The sequence below is a fragment of the Chenopodium quinoa genome, unplaced genomic scaffold (assembly GCF_001683475.1).
Source record: "Chenopodium quinoa cultivar QQ74 unplaced genomic scaffold, ASM168347v1, whole genome shotgun sequence".
Taxonomy (NCBI): domain Eukaryota; kingdom Viridiplantae; phylum Streptophyta; class Magnoliopsida; order Caryophyllales; family Amaranthaceae; genus Chenopodium; species Chenopodium quinoa.
Genome location: NW_018743574.1, coordinates 8,234,037 through 8,257,679, shown reverse-complemented (window position 1 = coordinate 8,257,679; position 23,643 = coordinate 8,234,037). Strand labels below are relative to the sequence as shown.

Sequence of the window (23,643 nt, the reverse complement as noted above, 5' to 3'; positions counted from 1 at the left end):
TAAGTTGTAATCCAAGGCCTTAACATGGGATGTATTTGCAGGGAAAGTTTATGATTAAATTCATCAGGACCAGCACTTATGTAATAATTCTGTACATAAACAATTCTTCCAAAAAAACTCATTTTGTCCCACTCATGCAATTAATCTGACATCATCAAGTTGGTCAAAATGATGAATATATACTTAATTACGATGCTGTAGTTTTTAATGGGTTATGAAGAACTAGGGTGTTATACACAAAAGACAACTTTAAAAAAGTTTACAAAATAAATTTTCAAAATTATTGTATATCTTCGGTCAAAAAAAGTACTACGTAAAAATAAATTACTGTAAAAGTCGTAGTCATAATACGTACACATGATCAAGGAAAAGCACGATCTTAAATCTCACATTATCCACATTAGAGAAGAGTCTGGCCTAATACTATCTAGTAAGGTTTTATTCTAAAATAGATAAGTAATAGGTGGAATTACTAGCTTATTCCCCCTCTTTATTTTAATGTGAAAAACTATCAATAATTAACTTGCTAACAAGTTTAAGTGAGCAAATCAAACACGTAATTATCATATATTATCTCTCGCCCTTCCTTAATCATATCATTAAGATTTCTCTATTAATTAATTAGTGTTTAGAATTGGCAAAAAAGGGATTGCATGGATCCATGTGGTTGAGTACAAGAAGTGCAAATTGACTTTCATAATTTTATTTTTTTGGGTTAATTTGTTGATTTGTTTACAATTAGCCTGAGAGACACTAATATAGTTATTTACTAGATGTAAGCCCGTGCGATGCACAGTTTTTTTGTATTTCATTTTGTATATTATTTTGTAATTTCTTATTATCTTTTATATTAGAAGTAGAATATTTTTAAAAAATAATTAAAAAAATTAATTTTTTTAATAGAATTAAAAAAATCTTTTGATCGATCTAAATGATTTTATTTAACCACCCGACGAATGAGATAATATTTTCATAGTTTATTTCAATTTAACAAATTCAAGTTTTGCATACTTGACTAATGAATAAGAATAATTTTTTTAAAAAAAACAGACTTAAGTTGATTTTTCTGTTTCGTATGCTCAACAAAATATTATTCCAAAGCTTTACATAAACTTGTTTTTCCTAATAAATATTTCAATAAGACCATTAAAAAAATTACACATAAGCAAAATGTAAAAAAAAATTATTAGATACACATAAATATATGTAAGAATATTATTAAAACCTAATAAAAAAAATATCGATATAATTGTTGCGAAATAGATCTAAAAATTGTAAATGTATAAAATCAAATCTATGCATTGGAATTTTTTCATCATTAATTATTGAATCATTATTTTGTTGTCGATATGACAACGCGATATTGCTTATTATTTGGAACGATTGAAAAGTTTCAATCAAGTTTGGACGAAAATGTTGAACACAATTGGCTTTAAATTGAGGCATGAACTTGTGTAATCACCCTGAAATTAAAAATAAGAAATTAAATTAATTTAATAAGTTGATTATGCAATCCAAATCACAATATTTGTTTTTAAAAATACCTCTTCGTCCAATATTACCATATCCAGACTTATTAAGCTATTTTGTTTCCGGAAATTTAGTACATCAAACAGGTGAAAAACTCGTACTTTGAATTTTTAATCATTTTTGCTCGAATTTAATTCTCTAATCTGCATGTAAAAACGAAATTCATCAAACAAAACATAAACATATGAAATTAAGCTAAAAAGTACCCTACCATTGATGACCTAAAACTGACACAAACCAATACAAAATTCTCTAGATGCTAATTTTGTATAAATATGAAATTTTGTTGGTGTCGTATATGTGTCAATTTATAACAGAAGGTATAAAAAAAATTAATTTAATTATGATTAATGAACAATTTTAATTTCTTATCATAAACACTATCAAAATTTATCTTATAATGATACTTTATCATTTAAATATAATTTTTTTTCGGAGGTATTATTTAGTATTTGTGATATAGTGTCACAAGCTAGATTACGTTGGTAAAATTTGTGCACTTTTCTTTTTAAGAAATTTTTTTTAAAAAAAAAATTATTATAAGACAAATAAAGATAATGATAGATGAAAATTATTATAAGATAAATAAAGATAATGATAAATAAAATTTGTGGTTTTTCATCCACGTGGCATTAAAATTTTATAAGATAAATATCATATCTTATTCGCTACTTTTACCTACGTGGCGATACAATTTTTTATGTGGCATTAAAATTTTATAAGATAAATACCATATCTTATTCGCTACTTTTACCTACGTGGCGATACAATTATTTTATTCAAAATTAAAATACAAATCTAATTTATCATTGGACGAAATATTTACTTTTCTTATGTGGCGCCCCGAATGCTTTCGAAAAATGCCTACTTTATTTATATATATTAGATTACTTAAAATTTCTTATCGAATCTTATGAATTGGATTTAGCGCTTACATATTATTTCTCTCAATGTTTTTAGCGGTGGAGGAAAATGACCTACTAAATCGAATTTGTACTCATGCATGAATAGAACGCATGTTCAAGATCACGTATGCACGTGAGAATAAAAATGTGTAGCATGATTGCACGAACAATCTTGGGCGATATATATGCAGTTATACAAGCTAAGCACACACATTAAGAGTCAGAGAGATAGTTTAAGTGGTTAGAGTTTCTCTCTTAATTTCAGGATATCATGGGATCGATTCCTAGCCTTGCTTTTATGGTTCTGTAAACACACACACACACACACACACACACACACAAAGTTTGCAAATTCCGTGCAACATACATAACACATTTACAAATTACAAATTATATTACCAGTCACATAAGGTTGAAAGAGTAGATAAATATAGATGGCAACTTTCATCAAGACCATTATATTATTTGAAACCTGAGGAGTAAAGCACAGGAATAAGTTCTAAATCATTTTTCCTTCTCCCTACTATGCCAAAGGTCTCATCCATGTTAAGATCTTCAGGGTTTTCCCCATGAGGTAACTTCCAATCAAAATGGTAAAGCAACATAGCTAACACGAGCTCAACGGTGGCTAACCCTAGTCCCATTCCAGGGCACATTCTCCTTCCCGCGCCAAATGGAATTAATTCATAATAAGTTCCTTTGTAGTTTATCGGTGAATCTTCAAATCTTTCAGGACTAAAACTTCAGGGTCCTGCCAATATTCGGGATCTCTTTCAATAGCCCATGCATTAACGAAAATTCTAGTGTTTGGAGGTATTTCATAACCATTAATTTCACATCTCTCCATGGATTCCCTAGGAACCAAGAAAGGAACGGGAGGATGAAGCCTTAATGTTTCTTTGATTACATGTTTCAAGTACACCAGTCTGTCTAGACTTGCCTCGTCGATCATTATTTCTTTTCCTTGAAAAACTCGTCTCACCTCATTTTGTGCCTTTTTCATTACTCTAGGGTTCTTTAACAACTCGGACATTGCCCAATCTATTGTCGTAGATGATGTCTCTCCTCCAGCACCAAACACCTCCTATTATAATTAAACCATATAAATTAAACGCGTGTTAAACATAAATAAATTGATTAAAGCTATAGATTATTAATTAAGTATCGATCAACTTACAATAATAATAGCCTTGATATTATCAGTGGTGAGCGAAAATTGATCATTTGTACGACGTTTTAGATCATCATTATGAAATTGTAGTAGAATATCAACAATGTCTTCGTCACCCTCGTTTTGTCCTAGTCTCTTGTTACACAAATGCTCCTCTATAATGGGATCCATTATATTGTCAACTCTCCTTACTATATCTTTCAGTTTCCTTTTCATACCAGAAACCACACTTATGAACTCGATCGACGGATATAAGTCCCCGATCGAAAAGCCGGAGAGTAATGCTGCCATATCTGCTACTAGCTTTCTGAATTCTTCTCCGTCATCTGCTTTCTTATTCACAGCTAACCTAGTGTACGTTTAAACGAACCAATAATTCAACTATACTATCTATGTGGTCAAACTAAGTAAACTTTGAACGTGTTATGTGGTTTACAGATTGAAGTGAATACATGTCACGTGTGATCTTGTTAGATACTCCCTCCATTTCATAATAATCGCAACAATTTGACTGATATACAAACCAATGTGTTGAAGCATAATGGTTTTGATGATGAGGAACTTGAACTAAAAGCAAACTCAACTAATAAAGATTCTCTAGTGTGTGATTAGTCAAGGTGCAGAATAATCTTGGTGATTGAAGAACCATCTGAATCTAAGAAGACATGAAGAAGATCTTTATTGAAGAAGTTAAACAAATCAGAGGAAGAGTTCTCTAACAAGAGCTAAGTTCCCTAACAGGAACGTTCCCTAACAGGAACTTGAAGACTGGCAGTTAAGTTCTTTGGAGGAACTTGATATGCTTGGAGCCCAAGTAATTTACCTGATCAGAGTGCAGCGCAACAATAATAGTTAAGGTTTTATTCTTAGAAATTATTGTTAATATGGTAAGTAGGTTAGCGCACGAAATTTATTAGAAACATGATAAGTTTGCTTGGTAAATAAAATAAATATAGAAAATAATAAAAGATAGATTTTAGGAAAATATTTTCTAAAAAGATTATTTTTCTCTAAAGTCGGTTAAGTTATCTTTTTATACTTATTTTCGGAAAAGATTTTATTTCACTTGATTTGCTAAAACCGTGTTTAAAAGATAAGTTAAGTTAACATATTTATCTTTTTAGAAAACCTACTTTCTATACAAGTGTTACTTGTATAAATAGTAGAGAACAAAATGAATTAGGTTTTTGTGAGTTTATGCATGGAGAAATCACAGTGCTTTAATTGAGTAAGTTTACCAAGCTTTTAACTTATCATATTAGTTTCGGATTTCGTGAATTGCTTACCTATCATAATAGGCGTCTTATATTTGTATTGGTTGGGTTATTTGGGTGATATTTATAGTTTGTATTACATACAGTTTTGTGTTAACTTCTTGGTGAGGCTGTGAGTTTTGTACTGGGGTGGTACGAGTGTTTTGTGCTTTGGCAGTACGAGTTGTACTTTGGTGGTACGAGTGAATCTAGGTGTGGTGCTTAGATTGGGTAGGATAGGGTCCTATCAAGTAGCAAGTTCAGTGAGGAACTTGTGAAATAAAGGTCTGTATCTAATAGGTTGTAACTTGGTGTTTGCCCTATTATAGTGAAGTGTTTTGTGTTTGAAATCCCTAAGGTAGGGTCGAGGTTTTTACTTCCAGTTGGGCCCTGGAAGGTTTCCTCGTAAAATCTGTGTGTTTTCTTAAGTTCCTATACGCATTCTTTATTTATCCGCAAAAAGTAGTCATTAGGAACTCTATACAATTCACCCTCCTCTTGTATTAATCGTCTCAACTAACACAATGTACGAAGTATAACTTTGACCATCAATATTTGTAATTGTATGTCATTAAGAAAGGTTAATATAATAAACACTTTACTTAAAAAATAATACAAAATTATTTACATGGTAATATATGTTTTTCATGTATTGGTAAAATGCATGGTCAAAATAAGCATATGAATAGCGCAAAAGTTAAAGTGTTGCGATTATTATGAAACGGAGGGAGTATATACAGACCGTGATTTCAAAGTATGTGTACCTTAAGGTGATGTCAAAGCTGAGGGCGAAAATTTTACTAGTGAGGTTGATGACAGACCCTGCTGCATCCGCCTCAGCAAGTAATAGCTTGACAAAATCGAGAACAGCGTCTTCTCTGAAGCAGCGAAAGCCTTGAACACGGCGGGCAGTAAAGAGCTCGAGGGTTGCGATTTTGCGGACTTGGCGCCAGTACTCACCGTAAGGGGCTAGTGCAATATCAGTGCTTTTGTAGAACACAACTTGGGGCATCAACAACTTTGGCCTATCACAAAGCACCGCATCATGAGTTTTCAGCACCTCCTTCGCCATCCCGGGTGATGATATGACAACGCAGTGGCGGAGCCACGAATTTCCATCCGGGGGGACAAATGAACGTCGCATAGTTTGACAAAAATATATGTTGAAAAAAAAAACAATACTTGAATACATAATTAGTTAAACAATTCTGTCAAAAAAAAAAGTTAAAGAATTAAAGTTTCACAACATCCAAAATACTTATTAAAGAATCTAACATCATAAACTAATTATTCCTCCTATGATGGTACATAATTACTCCCTCCGTCCCCGAAAGAACGACCCATTTGGGTTGATTATGCGGGTATATTAGGAAAGTTAAATAAAAAGAAGTAAAAGTATATTGAAAAAATAAATTTAGATAGGGTTTGTAAAAAAAATAGAGAGAGAAAGTAATAAAATTACATGGAAAATCAAATTTTTATATGGGGAAGCTAATTTTGCACAAATATTATTGCAAATTGGTGAGTGTTTTAATGCAAATGGGTCATTCTTTTGGGACATAAATTAGGCCAAATGGGTCATTCTTTTGGGACTAAAATTAGGCCAAATGAGTCGTTCTTTCGGAGACGGAGGTAGTAGTATTTAAATACCAAAGGGTCTATAAAAAATTTACATATGGGTTTGAATTTTTGACAAATTTGAACATAAGATAATATAGGTAATTAAATGCACTTATCATTGTTCCTTATTATAAATATACTTTATTGTAAAAAATAATGGAAGGCAAATTGTCTTAGACATATCTCATATATACAAAAAATTAAAGAAAGCAAAAAAGTAAAATTGGTTTACCTAAAAAAAAGGTAAAATAAAAAAAGTAAACAAAAAATTACAGAAAATGAAAACGTAAAATGCTGTAACTAAAAAATAAGGTAAATTAACCTTCCAAAAAAAAAGATAAAATAAAAATAAAGTAAAAAGCTGCATGGAAAGTATTGATCCCGGGTTGAGCAACCCACTCCAAAAGCACTTTACCACTATATTTATTATAGCATGAAATAATATTTAATTTTTTTAAAGTGGGGGGGACAACTGTCCCCCCTTGTTCCGGGCTGGCTCCGCCTCTGTTACAACGGTTGAAACTTCTCCTAGCTTAAGGTGCATGATAGGGCCATTCACCGCCGCTAGCTCGGCTAGACGGCGGTGTGGGAGGGTGTTCTTGGATGCAAGTTGGTGGAGGTTGCTTATTAAGGGTAACTTTGGAGGACCTGGAGGTAAGTTTGTAGGTGTTTTTTGTTTCTTGTAAAGGTTCAAAAATATGGTGAAGGAAATAATCAACAGTAAAAATGACAAGATCCAAGATACCTCCATTATTTGTTGCTAATACTTGTGATTTCTTTTCTATGCTTTGCCTTAACTTATGAACCGGATATATATTGGTCATATATATAGGTGGCATTGTGTTGAAACTTGAAACGGAGTTCCTAATTTCTAAGGTCAACACTTAGTAATTTTTTAAATTTGGGACTACCATAACTGTTATTTGCCACCTATGTGTTTGATGGGTTAACATATTACAGAGTATTTTTTGGTGGATAAACAATTCATTGCCATAAGACGTGAGTCTCATGACCAAAGCTTTCACACACTATATAAACTTTATATAATCCATACAACTAATTGTACAATAAAAATCATCGTTTCCGAGACCTTATGAAAATTCCAGACGTGTAATATATGTCAATATCTCATTAAAACTACGAGTAGTTTTTTTAAAAACAAGTGTCCATGGACATTCATTACAAGAACCGTATTAGTGCTAAGAGAGAGAAAAAAAAGGGTTGTGTGTCTTCATAGAGTTCTAGTAATGAGTAGTTTCATATAATTACATTCTTACATCTTAGAGAAGAAGTGGTCTAAGAACGTAGATCTTGATTAATATTTTTATACACAAGAATTATTTACAAAAAGTCTATGGATCTTACTAAGATCCTTTGAATTGGCTCTAGTGTTGTTAAATCATTTTCATTGCAGCGGCGGGTCGGTGACCTCCTGGAGGAAAATCACATGTAATTTGTGCTTATCGTAACGAAACACTTAAATTTTACAGTATCACAAACAGTTTTACAGAAATTCGGAGTACAACCGCATCAAAGACAAATGTGACTAACACAGAATTCATACGACTTGATTTTAAATTTAGAAAAACAAAGAATATTAAATGAGCAGAAAAATACACCCGCAGAAGAAACGAATATTAGGGCCAATGCAGGTCCATAATGAAGCATATGTAAACAGATTTAAGTTGTATGTACAAGTACAACTATACATAAGCCCAATATGATGAAAATATAAACACAGTTAAGTTTTATAGGCCCAACCCATTTGCAAGCTTTTGCCCATTCACACAAAATACATATCAGATTGTCAAATTGTGAGGTTAAGCACGCATTATTTGATGGGAAAAGGATGACAAAAATGGAAAATTTTCATTTATTAATGGGTGAATCTTTTGCCCCAGCTACCAAAGGAATAATGCTTGCATTGAATCGACAACTTTTACTCTCATAATCAGGATCAGAGTTTACAATATCACAGAATTGGCCTCGGTCTTATAAGCGCTAATCTAAGTAATCATTAGAAGGGGTGTAATTTGCTGATTCAACATAGGATCTGTAAGACACTAAGACTCACAGTATGTTACCTCTTCACGTGTTACTTCCCAATGGGAGCGAGCTGACATGACTAATAGAAAGCATCATACGTAGACTTTGGGAACGGGAAGGTCCTTGATTTGCATCTGCTTGTACATCCATTGACGGTTGTCTGGAGTTACCTCACCCCCAAGTGAACGAATGACAGACCCACCGCTACAAGAACCCACTTTGCAGCAATCTCCTAGGGATAGACCCTTTATCAAGCCATATATGAACCCACTGGCAAAGAGATCACCGGCTCCTGTGGTATCGCATTGATGTGCTTCCCCTATGGCTGAGATTTTCACTGTCTGCATGAGGGAAACAACCAGTTGTCAATTTATCAAGTTAGATATTTAGTGCTTACTAATAATTGGTTGACATGAGAAGGTTGATGTCATGAAGCAAGTATGCTAAAGAGGCAAGACATAAAATTCATGATGCACCATTCTATCTGAGTAGACCCAACAGACCTCCTTCCCATGCTTAGCAATGCAACCCTTAGAGCCAAGCGTTACAACAGCCCATTGGCAATGTGTGGCCAGATAATCAAGAGCAACTTCAGGACTTGTATCTTGCTTGCCCCTACAGCCATGGGAAACAATATGATGCTTTAAATGTTTATAGACCACCAGATTTTCAGTCATAAATACATGATCAGTATTAACTATGGAAAACAGCTGATGAAACCGAACCTACCAAGCCTTAATAATAGCATAATGAGATAGGTTCAACACCATGGATTTATCATCAGTAAAATTCACGCAAATGATGAAATAAGATTTGAATGAAATTCTAGAGTATCTTCCTCCTAGCAAAACTCTCCTTGAAGCTGGGATTTCACTTTTGATACATGCATATTACTGCATACATACTACCAATTTAACAATCTAGGTTCCAGTGTTCCATTACTTTCTGATCTCAATAAGAGATTCCTACACCAATGTTAACCATAATCAGTCTATTACTTAACTCATTGACGATTCTAAAGATCTGATCCACACACCCACAATAGATGAATCCAAAGGATAATTTATCAAGAAATATATACAAATCTGCTTTTAAAATGAATGTTGTCCTTTATGAATATAATTATGTTTATGAACTTTGAATCAAGGAAAAATCATCTACTCGTATGTCACATCTCCTCGTATGTCAGACCCCAAAACTTAGTGGTTTCAGGGAAGCATTCAGATCCATTGCAATAGAGGTCTACACTTTCAATGTCACAGCAAAGTTTATGTTTTCAGAGAAAAGAAAATTTTTACTAATTCACTCAACTAGCTGTCTAGCTCTACACAGGTTCATAAAATAGCAACTAGCAACATGTCATACATACTGACATATTGTAAGGAAGATATTGATTTTATTGATTACCTCAGAACCTCCATTGCTTCATCTTCATTGGCAAAGCAAAGATCAATATCTCCAGACTCAAGCAGTTCTATCAAAGCTGACTTATGGCTTCGCACCATCTGTCAAAGGGTTTTAACAAATTATTTAAAATGAAGAGCCTGGAGGTGTTAGCAAAGATTGCGAATAGAAGAAGTCAAACAAGAAAGCAAAGGGAAAAAATAGAGTTATATACCTCAAAACTGGCTAAGTCCAAGGAGACAAGAAGCCCATCCCGTTTTGCTATCTTAACAGCAGCATGTATAAGTTCCAAATTAATCGCTGCAAATCTCATAACCAACCACTGAAGGGAAAAAACAGATAGCTTAGTGAATTGCTCAATCTACTAGCCCAAAAAAAAAAATCTCTCTGCAACATCAGCCAATTTCTGATAAACTTATTTGTCCTTGCCTTAAGGGATGGGGAGTCGGAAATATTGCTAACACCCCCAAGTCTCTATTATATACAAGTATATTTGTTGATTTGCTTAAAAATATAGAAAAAAATAAAATAAAATAAATTACATTGTAAAATTGGCTAGCTAACACGTTACACTTTCTAAGTCAGCAAATGAAAACTTATGAAACAGTTCAGAAAATAAAGGTTACTACCTTGGATCCTCTGAAGTTATCTTCAATCAACTCATCAGCCTGAAAGAGATAAAAAATGAGGAAAGAGGATATGTTAGCTCATTCACATAAGTCAGCATGGTTAAATATCACAGTTACTCAGTTAGTGCTCTTTTTAAATCAAATAGCATAAACAAAGGACTCCAAATAGCATCACAAACACTATTACAGAATGAGAAAAATCAAGCACCTTAAGTCTAACAGCCTCAGAAAGGCATGGTCGCATCGTGCGATTTCCAACTGCATCAACCAAACAGACACACTGTAGTGCACAAGAGATACAATTCAGATACAGGCTACAAAAAATATGTAGAGTAGGATTACTCCAAGTGTCAGAACATTTGTAAATCTCACTTGGGCAGTGGCTCCCTTCTTTGTTCTCAATCTTGACAGATCAACATCTTTAGAATTCATGTTATGCATAAACAACTGCCCTTCTTCATCATCACCACAAGCACCAACAAGACCGGAAGCCACACCGAAGCACGCAGACAAACCTCGAATCGTATTCGCTACACTACCACCACCAAGGGTCTTCATAGGAGATAAGTCATCTTGGGTTAGGGATATATGGGTTTTGACCTCAGTAAGTATGCGTTCTACATCCGCAAAAGCAACCTAATTACAATTAAAAAGACATTAAGCAAATAAAAGTCTTATTGGATTCAAGCATAGCAGGGAAAACATTGCAACAACTTAACACAAGCTTATATTACTAATAATTTATCACCATTAAAAAAACATGAAACCTTATATTCATCACCAATTATGTGAATTGTCATTTTTTATAACAATCCCAAGCCCCATAAACTTTTTCTATTGAATTGGGTCTCAAATTCTTCCAAACATGCTTACTCTGTACTTCTACGCTTGCTTAAAATTCCATACAAGCCGATATGGGGCAAGTAAACTGGGACGAGGACACTATATATATTTGCAACATACACAAAAACAAATTTCAAATACAATCCAATTCTTCGTAATTCAATAAAAAGATGGGATTTTTATGATAGAATTACCGGAATAGAGCCACCCATTTCACCGGAACAATGATTGAGCAAAGACCAATCAACCCTGGCAACATGATCAACAAGAGCAGAGGGTTGAAGACCCAAAACCACTGGAAAATTACCAATTTCAATCGAATTTCCATTCAAAATAGGGTCTGCTTCAACCTTAGCTTCAACCCCCATTTTATAAAAATAATTTTAAAGGGGTAAAGAAGCGGATAAGAGGCGGCGGAGAAGTTGGAGAAACTCCACGCTCTCTCAACACACTTTCAAGACGACTACAAGTGAGTGAAAGAAAGTGATGATGAGGTTGCTCATTTCGGTCCTTTTTAACGGGGAATCTTATATTATTGTAGTGGAGTGGTAGCCTCACTTTTTTTAGTACAGCTGCGGCAAGTGCAACAAAGGCCCACTCAGATTTTTCATCGCTTTTCAGTTTTTTTTAGAATCTTGTATATGTATCGGCTCACCATTAATATCTTTAATTATTCATAAATAATTACTCGTGAAGGTCATTACTTACGAGTATTATGATCAATTATTTTTAAGTGTCCTGGTTTGGTTTTTTTTTTTTTTACACTATTCACTCATTTAAGTTGTGGCAAAGAAATTTTTTAATAAATTCAACAAATTTGGTAGATAATGTTTTAGGGTCAGTACACCAAAAAATGGCATTATCTCATCTTGACCATATTGTCATCGAAAGGACTTCCATTAATCAAGCCTTTCCGTAAATTAAGCATGGAAGATGCCTCCAATTATATCAAATTAGGAAAAAAAAAACTCCATAATTGCCTTCTTTTGTACTTAATTAATTAAAAGATGCCTCGTGACTCATTCTTAATCAGCACTAAAGTAGAGAATCTTTGAAGATTATGATCTTGCCTGTGCTGCCATTTAAGGTGCATGTGAAGAATTGGTGTTTGGTGCACCCCTACAGTCCATAATAGGGCACATATGTAGCCATGTAGGGTAGGGCTATTGCCTTCATATGTAATCTTCTTTCAGCCGAGTATCAGTTGATCTATTAAGTACCCCCACTCATCTCAATTTGTATTCAACAATCAACATATCAACTTTTTATACTCCGTAGTTCTTCAATAACATAATTATAAAAAGTTGCTTAAAGTTTTGCATCAACAAACATGAAAAAATGTTTCATGAACGGACAAAATGAATATACGCTCGAATGTTCAATTTGTTCCATGTACATCAAGCCCATGTGCTGACTGCTAAAGGTGAGGAGTAAGACAACAATGAATCGAGATAAGGGTGTGGCCTACAAGCTACAAGCTCTACACTACTCATTTCCAGTACAGTAAAATATTACTAAGCATAATGAAAAAAAATATGCAAATCCAGCCGAAAGCTAGCAGTAATATGCAAATGCAACCAAGCCCGTTATTATTCACCACCACACAAAAGATGACTTTATCACAATAATGCAAATCACAATTGAGAAAAGTAATCTTAATTTTTGCACTCAAAAGGAGAATAACAAATAGTAAGCATAAGAAAAAGAAAGCAAAAGTTTTCTCCATACTATGCTTTTCAATGTTTTCCTGCCTCTAATTTTTCTTCATCAACCATTGAAGAAAGCTACACTCGACCTCATTACAGGTTTTCTTTGTTCTGCCATACATGAAACAAAGGCAGCTATGAAGGGTCGAAGATTATTTGACACCTAAGTTCATTGTCATAACACCTAAGATTCTGAGGTATGCAAGACTCAAGATTTGCTGTGTCTTGGCCATTATATCAGCCAACATGTTTATACTATTCGAAATAGGAAAGCAGACAGTACCCAAAATTGGGGATAACCAAAAAGTCACCTGGTAACAACATAATCCAAAATGGCAAATAGCCTGGGAAGGGCTCCCAATTAGGAATCCCTTATTGCTGAGTTATCTGGCAGTGCTGTCAGGGACAAGCTCTGGTGAAGTTTCGCGAACAGCATCTAGCATTGAGCTGTATTCCTCATTCTTGAGGTTGTATTTCTTATGAAGCACCTTTTTGAATTCATCCTCATCAATGCTCTTCTCATTTTCAGCTGCATGAGCCTGTGCTAGATTAGAATAATTATTGGCTGACTGAGAAATGAAAGCCATCTCTTCTTCTGTGAGCTTCCTCGAAAATTTTGCAGGGTTTCCAGCCCAAACCTGTTTTACAAGTTTCAAAATAAAATCAACAGTCTATTTACAATTGCACAAGGAGCTCCAAAGAAAAACTGATATAAGCAGCTAATTTATCCATCTGAGGACTCCCGTGAAAAAAATAGTTAAAGTTAACATTTGCGACAAGGCCATGCAAGTCCTTACGTGACGAGTATGTTAAACTTTGTACTTCCCCATATTACCCTCAATGTTCCATCAAATAAGAATTTCATTGGTGTGGTGGAGGTGTAAAGTTTGAACAATGATGAATAGGTAGGGAATTATACTCAATTTCTTAAACAAAGTCCCCCATCAGATGTGGCCTATAATTGAGTCCTAGGAAAAATAAATTTCTGGAGGGAATATTTATAATTGAGTCCTTGAAGAAAATCAATTTGTCACTAATAAATGTGTTAGTACTACCCGGACTCAAGTAAAGGGTCGCATGATGTGGTGAGTGTACCTTACAATTGTCATGGCACAGATTATTGGAGCTTGACTCCATCCAGAATGCTACCATATATAATGAAAATTTAACAACAATGACAACTGGGGAAAAAAAAAAACCTACCCCTAAAGTACCATTTACTCTACTAATTGCCCATAAGGAAAAAAGGTTAGATAAAAAAAATCACCCCTTAATTCTTAATTATCCACTCGAAGCCACTTTTTTCCTTTGGAACCCTATGTAAATTCATTTGCTTTATCCTCCACAAACAATTGTCATGACAGATTAAATCGGAAAAGAAAAATAAAAAGCAGCTTAAGTTAAGGACAAACCTCCCCACAAGGTATCCTTGTATTCTGTCGTACAAGAGATCCAGCTGCAACCATGGCGTGCTTCTCAACTACAACACCATCTAGCAAAGTAGCACCCGTACCAATAAAGGCCTCATCCTCAACAGTGCAGCCATGTAATACCGCACTATGACCTGTTAAGTCCAAACTTAGGTCGCTTCAACAGAAACTGTATAAAAGTATACATCTGCAAAACAAATACTATATAACACTGACCCACAGTAACATTGTCCCCAATAATAGTCGGCAATACTTTCCCGGATTGGTTGGTTTTTGCCACATGAATGAGAGAATTATCTTGAATATTAGTCCCAGACCCAATACTAATGTAGTTCACATCACCTGCACAAAATTGAAGCCGTGTAAGAGTTGCCAGTAAAAGAAAACAGCAGATATTGCAGGAAATTTATAAATTTTGGTGTGTATGTGGTTCCTCAAATGATGAGACAGAGACATGAAAGAGATGACATGAAGTATTAAATATAGAGGGGGAACATGGAAAGAGATTATCAGTTTCATATTGTCAATCAAATGATGAGTCTATATGAAGTATTAAATATAGACTCTTATAACCAAACCTTCATATTGTCCATCAGCAGCATAAGCTCATCTTATAGCTAATTCATAGACCAATAAAAAGCTAAAGAGATTATCAGTTTCATTATTAAATCAGGACCCTTTTCCTGACATTTCAAGACAAGATGCATTGAAAAGACAAAACCTCTCACACAGCCATGCAATCTTGATGATATCTGCATATCTACATAGGTCTAACCTTTCTAAAAAGCTCAGAAAACATTCTTCACTCAATGAATTCTTTTTCTATCCCCTAAGTCTAGCAATGTAACTTAGCGGGCATTATCCCTGCACATAAGGCATATTACCCTAGGGTACGCATGCAAAACTGAGCCAATTATGAACAGGTTAAACATGATGGCAATGCATTACCTCTCAAAACACATCCATACCAAATTGAGGAACAATGTCCAACCTGAACATCTCCAATGATTGATGCGCTTGGTGCAACAAATGCTTCCTTGTTCACAAAAGGCTTCTTGTCAAATACGTTCATTAGAGTTCGATGCCGTGACACTGAAACAAGGCAAAGTTAGATAAAGAAATAAGTTAGCAATATTATTGCAGGAACACAAGATCAGGCCAGCAAAGTCCAAAAATGTATGTCAATGTGTACAGTATAAGCTAAGAGAGAGAGAGAGAGAACCCAAAAGACATAACAACAACAAGAAATTAAAAATATAAGAGAGAGAGAGAGAGAGAGAGAGAGAGAGAGCCAACCCCCTGAAACTACGGGAAGATGGAAGCAATCACCAATGCACCACTTCCAGATTCTGATGTGCCAATACAAAAATTTCATGGTGGACTTTTTATTACCAGTTAACTAAAGAGAAATCCCCAATTCCCTAGGGAATTGCTATTTGCTAGCTTTAATGAAAGCAGAAATTTATCCTAAAGCTAACACATTGGGGATATGAAATTGTTGCCTCCGTCCTTACAATTAATCTTCATTCCCACACTTTAGGGCATTAATTTAATTGATTACATAATGCTCAATTAACAAGACATAACCCCCCCCCCCTCTTTTGTTTTCCCTTTTTTAACCCTTTAGTGCAGAGGCAGAATAATTTTTAGTTAGCTTCAATGAAAGCAGAAATTTATCCTAAAGCTAACACATTGGGGATATGAAATTGTTGCCTCCGTCCTTACAATTAATCTTCATTCCGACACTTTAGGGCATTAATTTGATTGATTACATAATGGTCAATTAACAAGACATAAATCCCCCCCCCTTTTTTTTCCCCCTTTTTTAACCCTTTAGTGCAGAGGCAGAATAATTTTTAGTTAGTCATACTTAATGTCTTGAGTTCTTGACGATACATTTGTGTATTATATCTTCCAAATGCATATATTCGGTAGATCAATTGTTATAGGACAATTAAAAACAACTTGCAATAATTAGATAAATGAAAATGTCATGTAATCTTGTTATACTTATTTTGTGGGATATTCTATGGTTTTTATTTTAATGGGATATAGTAATTTCTTTAGGTTGGAGTTCGTATGTAGTGGAATACTCCACCTAACCCAATTGCTCACCAATAACTTGAGGATGGATTCAAACAGGTTTCTCAAGATATCTAAATACCAACACAACGCGTCTCAAATGCATGTACAAAAACCAATTCAATTCAATTACCCCCATAAACTATATGAAGAACTCATGGGATTCAAACCACTAATCACAGAAGCTGCTTCTGTGTGTACTGTTTCCTTAGTGGCACGGAAGTCGTTTTCTGTCTTCCTTCAGTGGGAAGCTCTTGAATGGTTAAAATCAATAACCAAATAAAACAGTAGTATTACATTATCGATTGTTGATAAATTATGTTCCATTGAATTCTAACTTCAAAGGCCTAAATCAAACAATCTCCTTTCCCAAGTTCAAACAACAAAAATTGGACAAAAATTATCCTAATTCAAACACATTAACCTAATCCAGAAACAAAAGGTCAAATTAATCGGCAGCATTCCACAGTAATACACATGAAACAACAATCAAAATACAATAAATTTTTGAATCCAGAAAAAACAATGAGAAGAGAGAGAAATTACATTGTTCTCGGAAGTGGTAGTTTCCCTGAAGACGACAACCTAGACGATCAAGTGCTTGACCAGTTTCTCTGATCCAGAATCCGACTGTGTATACTGCTCTTCCCATTGTCCCCACTTCCCCCCTTTCTTCTTCGTCGAATTGTGAAAGAAACGATGATTAGGGTTTTGCTGTGAAAAGGAAGAAGAAAGCTGAGAGAGAGAAAAAGACCACAGATTGGCGAAGACAGACAGCGCTACGACCGACCGTGCTATGGAGAAAGCTCATTTGCTTATAGCTCCTTTCACCTTTTTTTTACGGTACCACTAAGGTTATTTCTTGTTCGCCTCGATTAAATTCATTGTTTAACTTCGTTAGAAATTTGTTAAAACGGTGAGTTAAATAGAATTTTGTAGATTAGACTAAACTAGACAATAAATATAAAGAGCACATTTTCTATTACGTGTACAAAATTAGAGCTTATTCCTCCCTTAAAATACCAAAGAACGGTACACTTAAGACAACATGAGCAAGTTAAATGAAACTAGACAATAAAGATAAAAGGGCACATCTTCTATCATAAAACCAGAGCTTATCCCTTAACATACAAAAGAAGAACAATACGCTTTAGATGGCATGAGCATAACCTGCAACACAATGATATGCATTTCATACATAACCTCCATGGGCCAATACATAATTCAAAACAGAATTTTTATTATTTGTATAGATTGCACGGAGTAACAATTGAGAAGGAAAATTTGTCTGAATTGTTTGTTTGCAAGACATAATCGCTCAACATGATTTGGCTTCGTAAAACAAACCATTAAATTTAGCTTTGTCCACGTTATTTCCAAGGCCTGCAAATAGGATGAACATTTAAACATGGTAACTCAAAAAGATTCTTTATGTATGAATTGACATCCGAAATGAATCATCAAGGCATTACAGAGCACAAGGAATCAAATTTCTAATACAACCAACAACTGATGGATGTCAAACCCAAAACTGCAAGGCAACAATTGTTTGAATTATTGGAACTGAAGCAGCCATCCTTGGTAATATCTGAGCATAGCTGACAAAATAACATTAACAAACCCCAGCAATGTGACAGCAAGAGTTGCAGGAGAGCTTAATTTAGGAAGATTTTTGTTCGCCTTTGTTTGGCAAAATGTTATCAGGGAGGATGAGCTCGGGGGGTGTTTCTCGGACAATACCAATCATAGAGTCATATTCCTCATCTTTGCGAGCATATTTCTTCCGCAGAACCTTCTCAAATTCAATCTCTTCAAAGCCTTTATCATTCTCTGATGCATGAACCCGAGCAAGATTGGTATAATTAATGGCAGATTCAGAAATGAAAGCTATTTCTTCCTTGGTAAGATTCCTGAGAAATTTAGCCGGATTTCCACCCCACACCTGTATTCAAGAAATGGCATACAAATATATTAGCAAGCATAAGCCTGCATTCCTGCACACTCCAATTGAACCGGTGATACTTCAGAGGGCAGTTAACAAAAGAAGTAAAGCTAAACAATTCCTGCCCAAAGGGCAGAAGAGATGTGGCAGCGACCACTCTCACGGTCTCACCAAGCATTTCTCAGATGAAAACATCAATTTATTAGTCAAGTTATTGAAAAATGCTACAAATTGAATCAGAGACAGAATACCTACGGGCAAAAATAACCAGATAGGACACTGGCCAGACCAAAATAACTACTACGATTTATAGAACAAATGGAACAAGCACACTAATTGGATTTTTAACATAAAGCCCTTAAACACATAAGACAAGGTGACTCAAAAACTGAGACCAACCTTTCTGCTTGATGGCATGCCCCAAATAATTTTAACAGGTGGAGGTAGAAGGCCCAAAATCCTAATATTAAGTGGTAGGCATGCAACAACTTAAGATTCGATTTCCACTTCAATTACACCAATGATACATGTGATACCACACCACATTAATCACTAGACTCACATGTTTTTAGCAAGCTGCTCAGGCAAATCTCATGCATTGGAGGGTCTCAATAACACAAAAGTCTTGAGTATGGATTAATTTGCTTAAAACTAAAATAGAAAACCAGATCATAATGTAAAAATGAAAATACTAATTAAATGGAAATATAACAGAAATGTTCAAAACAAATTATTCATCAATGAAATGCTCTATCGAATCTAAAACTTCTACTCTGCCCATATTTCAAAAGATAAAGGACCTTTTTATTCTTTAAAAACACTTCACAAATCCAGTCCATCTGAATTCCTACCCAAACACCTACTTTGCACTTGCCATTCATTGATTATCAATTATCAAAACCACCACTCGTGATCCTTGATCATCATGGTTTTCTCACAACAAAACAGTGAAAAGATTTCTAGCAATCCGTGCATTAACTTCTGAGAAGGTACAGAATGGTTCAGACCTATCAGTTCGAATAACGAAAACAGAACTAGCTAAGCAGTAGAAAGGGAGCTAAGCAGTAGAAAGGGAGCAAGTCACTACCTGCCCAGAGGGAATTCTAGTATTCTGTCTTACAAGAGCTCCAGCTGCAACCATGGCGTGTTTTTCAACAACCACCCCATCAAGTAAAGTAGCACCCATGCCCACAAATGCCTCATCATCAACAGTACATCCATGTAAGATAGCACTATGACCTGCTCAATGCATATCAAAGGTCACACAATTTTGTTACATACAGGAAAAAAAAGTATAGTAGTTTGTTTATCTTCTGTAACTCACCTACAGTAACATTATCACCAATAATGGTCGGCAATACCTTCCCAGCTAAGTTTGTTTTTGCAACATGAACAAGAGAATTGTCTTGAATGTTGGTCCCAGATCCAATGCTAATGTTGTTCACATCACCTGCATAAGATGTATTAAGGCCAAATTAAGCAGCAGAACATAATTTAAGGAGCATAGCCAGCAGCAGCCAAAAGTGCATAAGTGCTTATTTAAAATCAAAACAGAGGCTAACAGTAGAAATAGACAAAAAGCAAATATGACATAAGTGCCAAATTGCCAATCATATCATATATTCATAAAATTATTCAAATGCCTCTTATGAAGCTACCATTTACTTTACGGCAGTGGTTAGAACTTAGAAAGCTAAAACAATAATGCAGTATCAGAGAGGCTATTTCTGTTAAAGATTTAAAAGGTGAGGAAAGGAAATGCATGAGGAGAAAGATAAAGATTCACGCCTAGGCTAAGTCAGGCGCACAATTTTACAATCAAAATAATATTGTCATTCACTAAAAGAATATCAAACTACAATCATGTTTCGAAAAAATTAGCAAAGTATCACAAATTTTTAACAACAATGCATCATTTTCAGCAACAAAAGATTTATAACTTCTTTCTCAATTAAGCTACAATGATCACTGAACACCCAATGGTGTGCATCGTATGAATCACAGGCCTTAAAAAGAACTAAAGTCCAGGCAAAGCAGATGGTAAGATTTTAGTTATTAAAGCACTAGAGACATAAAAATCCTGCCTCGTGCTGCTTCATTAATCCTGCTGTCTGTAACTCTGTTTAAAGCTACTTATGAAAAGAGCTCATGCATCCTAGATCCTGCTGCTATTGTTTAATAATACTTTTTTTTTTTTTAACGGTTGTTTAATAATACTTAGTAATAGTGCATGAAGCCCAAATGTTTGAGAAGTAAAAATTCAGTAACTAAAAGTTAATATTTGAAATTCTATCTGTTTGAGAAATATTAGATCACATTTTTCTTTATGATCAAATCTCTTCAACTTTGACAAGTATTATTTAATCAGAATGTAAATGTAAAACTATTAAATAGCTTATGAAAGTGATATTTCTAAAAACAATATTTACGCAAATAAATCAATACAAAATCAGGCAGATTATAGATCAAAGTTAACAAGCTTTGGCAACTAAAGTAAATGTGACGTATCAATTTGAGACGGAAGTGGTATAATAAAGATCATAACTTTTACCAACAAACACATGATTCTTGTTTATGTGAATCTGAAGCAAAACAAACTATCATACAAGGTTGGGAAAGGAGGGAAAATGTAAACACCTTACCTCTTAAGACACAGCCATACCAAATGGAAGAACCATGTCCTATCTGCACATCACCAATAACAGATGCACTTGGTGCCACGAATGCTTCCTTGTCAACAATGGGCTTCTTGTCAAAAATGTTCATGAGGGTCCGATGCCGAGACACTTAGAAAAAGAAAGAGAAACAACATAAAAATATAAGACACATATGAGAATATTAGGACCAAACATTAGAGGCATCATATTATAAGATAAGTAAGCATATATGAACAATTGACGGTGAATATCTTTTACTGTGAGATATTGCCAATTAATTTTATAGCATTATAGCATATATGCATGTGGAGTTCCACAACGTCTGGCAAAAACATATATAACACAGATCAGCTTTCAGCTTCATGCAAATGAGAGATTATGATCTTACTCTAGCAAACGCTTCAAAAAGAAATTTCTGCAGCTCCCAGCAGTATATCACACAATCACTACTATGTTCTACTTAATTCTCTGTCAATCAAGCAACGTTTTCCAAATTCCTATTAATCAAAGAAATTACGAAAAGTAACTTTCTCTTTTAAGAAAAAGGTGATAGTCTCATAGTCATTGGTCAGGCCTCTTCGATGAAATCAATCATTATACTAGGCCAGGAGACCAAGTTTAAGATAAAAGTCGAGAAATCCCTGGAAAACACTAGAACTATCAGAAACTCAATTCAACCCCATCCAATATCGCCAGCAATGCCATGCCCTTGAATTTGAATGTAGAACTTCCAGCAAAACTCCCACATATAACATACCTTATCAAAATAACAACTGTTAGACAAAACTCCTTACAGAATCCCCTAGTGAGATTCACCCAAACATTTCTCTAAAACCTTAAAGCATTGGTCCAAAACCCAAATCATCACACTATTCAGCTGAAAACATATCACTCCCATTTCTACCTTCAAACTTTCAAAGAATAAAAGGGAACCCAGACCTCAATCAAACACACCGCCATCACCGTACAATATTAGCAGCTCGACAGCCACCAAAATATGATCACATTTTCACAGGTGCCAGAGTTCAACAACCAAAATCCTACACAGTCATAATAGGCTAGCAATTCGAATTAAACCTCAAGTGAATCATTGTACAAGTAAATACATCCTAAATGATCAACAAGTTTCGGCATTTCATAATAAAGCCCCAATTGCAAATTAGACCCAGTTTCTTACAATTACTCAAAACAGCTACCCCACAACAAAGTTCTATCCACCAGAATTTCTTCAATCATATATGTTCCATATAAAAACAACAGCTCTTTCCCCAATTTATAATATGAAACATAAATTCAAAACATAGTCAAACTCATTCACCATTTCCACGAATGTAAAGAATTTGATCCAAAAAACCTAAGAAAAATGGCTGATAAAATTGAAAATGACAATAGATCTAATAATCAAAATGCAGAGAAACAAATGACGCTTACGTTGTTCCTGGAAGTAGTAGTTTCCTTGAAGACGACATCCGAGACGATCCATGGCTTGACCAGTCTCTCTGATCCAAAATCCGACGGTGTAAATAGCTCTTCCTAGCGTCCCCATTTTCTTCTTTTTGTTTTACTCCGATTTGATTTGTTCGTCGATTTAGGGATTTGATGAAAGGGGAAAAAATTAGGGTTTATCAGTAGAGTGGGTGGGGCATTTGGGGAAGATGGAGAAGAAGTGACTGAGAGTGAGGAGAGAGAAATAAAAAGGGCAAACTTACGACTGATCCCCAAACTCTAGTTGTGCCTTTTGCGAGTTTGTTTCATTTCATTTTTTATTATTTTGTCTAAATATTCAATTACAAAGTTAATTTAGATTAGTCAATTACAACAATAGCTTTGCACAACAAATGTTGCAAAATTTGGAATATTTGATTTAATTATCACGTATTTGTTAGATTTTGAAAATTATGCGGAGTACTACATTTTTGTAAGATAAAATAAAAAATTATATCCCCTACTCCGGATGAGTTCTCCACTAACTCCACCAAACATGCTTGATTTAGACGGAGTAACATATAAATTGAACAAAAGTTTTGTATTTGTAAATGTATCCATTCAATACAAGTACGCCCATCCAACATCAGATTTGAACCTAAAACTTGATAAAGCTTGTAAAAACCCAATTAAGCTTTCCCTTCTAGTACCCACCAATTGAAGTAGCTGCTAATTAGCAACCAAGTTACTTCGTATGTTACAGAATTCATAAACGAATCGCATGCATGATGCATCATGTACATGATAGTTTCTTGGTTCCTTCAAATGAAATCTCATAAATTTACTCATTTGCTATGATGTTAAAGCCATATGCTTAAATTGCAGCAATGACAATATGCGAGCAGTAACTAAACCCTGACATTTGTGGAGGACAAAAGCGGATTTCTGTGTTCATCCATCCTAATTAATATGTTCTGTCAAAATCGATTTCAGACAGGTA

At 34.6% G+C, this 23,643-nt stretch overlaps 3 protein-coding genes and 1 pseudogene across 4 annotated transcripts; all 4 read right to left on the bottom strand.

Moving 5' to 3' along the window:
• Window positions 1-2,774: 2,774 nt before the first annotated feature.
• Window positions 2,775-8,198, bottom strand: LOC110682518 (annotated as a pseudogene).
• A 138-nt stretch (window positions 8,199-8,336) lies between these two features.
• LOC110682517 (uncharacterized sugar kinase slr0537-like) lies at window positions 8,337-12,042 on the bottom strand. 2 transcript variants are annotated; one of them, XM_021858859.1, is made up of 8 exons: window positions 11,596-12,042; window positions 10,931-11,194; window positions 10,767-10,838; window positions 10,559-10,597; window positions 10,144-10,251; window positions 9,933-10,030; window positions 9,002-9,140; window positions 8,337-8,866 (listed from the first exon to the last, which is right to left on the bottom strand). In XM_021858859.1, the coding sequence occupies exons 1-8, from the start codon at window positions 11,767-11,769 to the stop codon at window positions 8,618-8,620; spliced, it is 1,143 nt and encodes a 380-aa protein (XP_021714551.1). In that variant the 5' UTR covers window positions 11,770-12,042; the 3' UTR covers window positions 8,337-8,617. The 2 variants fall into 2 exon arrangements, with proteins under 2 accessions (XP_021714551.1, XP_021714552.1); XM_021858860.1 differs by having other exon boundaries at window positions 8,339-8,866; window positions 9,029-9,140; window positions 11,596-12,035.
• A 999-nt stretch (window positions 12,043-13,041) lies between these two features.
• On the bottom strand, window positions 13,042-17,504 carry LOC110682514 (gamma carbonic anhydrase 1, mitochondrial-like). Its single transcript, XM_021858856.1, has 5 exons — window positions 17,166-17,504; window positions 15,486-15,629; window positions 14,754-14,879; window positions 14,520-14,671; window positions 13,042-13,745 (listed from the first exon to the last, which is right to left on the bottom strand). The coding sequence occupies exons 1-5, from the start codon at window positions 17,269-17,271 to the stop codon at window positions 13,491-13,493; spliced, it is 783 nt and encodes a 260-aa protein (XP_021714548.1). The 5' UTR covers window positions 17,272-17,504; the 3' UTR covers window positions 13,042-13,490.
• Window positions 17,505-17,946: 442 nt separating this feature from the next.
• On the bottom strand, window positions 17,947-22,963 carry LOC110682513 (gamma carbonic anhydrase 1, mitochondrial-like). The gene is made up of 5 exons (XM_021858855.1): window positions 22,650-22,963; window positions 21,204-21,347; window positions 19,886-20,011; window positions 19,649-19,800; window positions 17,947-18,561 (listed from the first exon to the last, which is right to left on the bottom strand). Exons 1-5 carry the CDS (start codon window positions 22,762-22,764, stop codon window positions 18,280-18,282), a joined length of 819 nt encoding a protein of 272 aa, XP_021714547.1. The 5' UTR covers window positions 22,765-22,963; the 3' UTR covers window positions 17,947-18,279.
• Window positions 22,964-23,643: the final 680 nt, after the last annotated feature.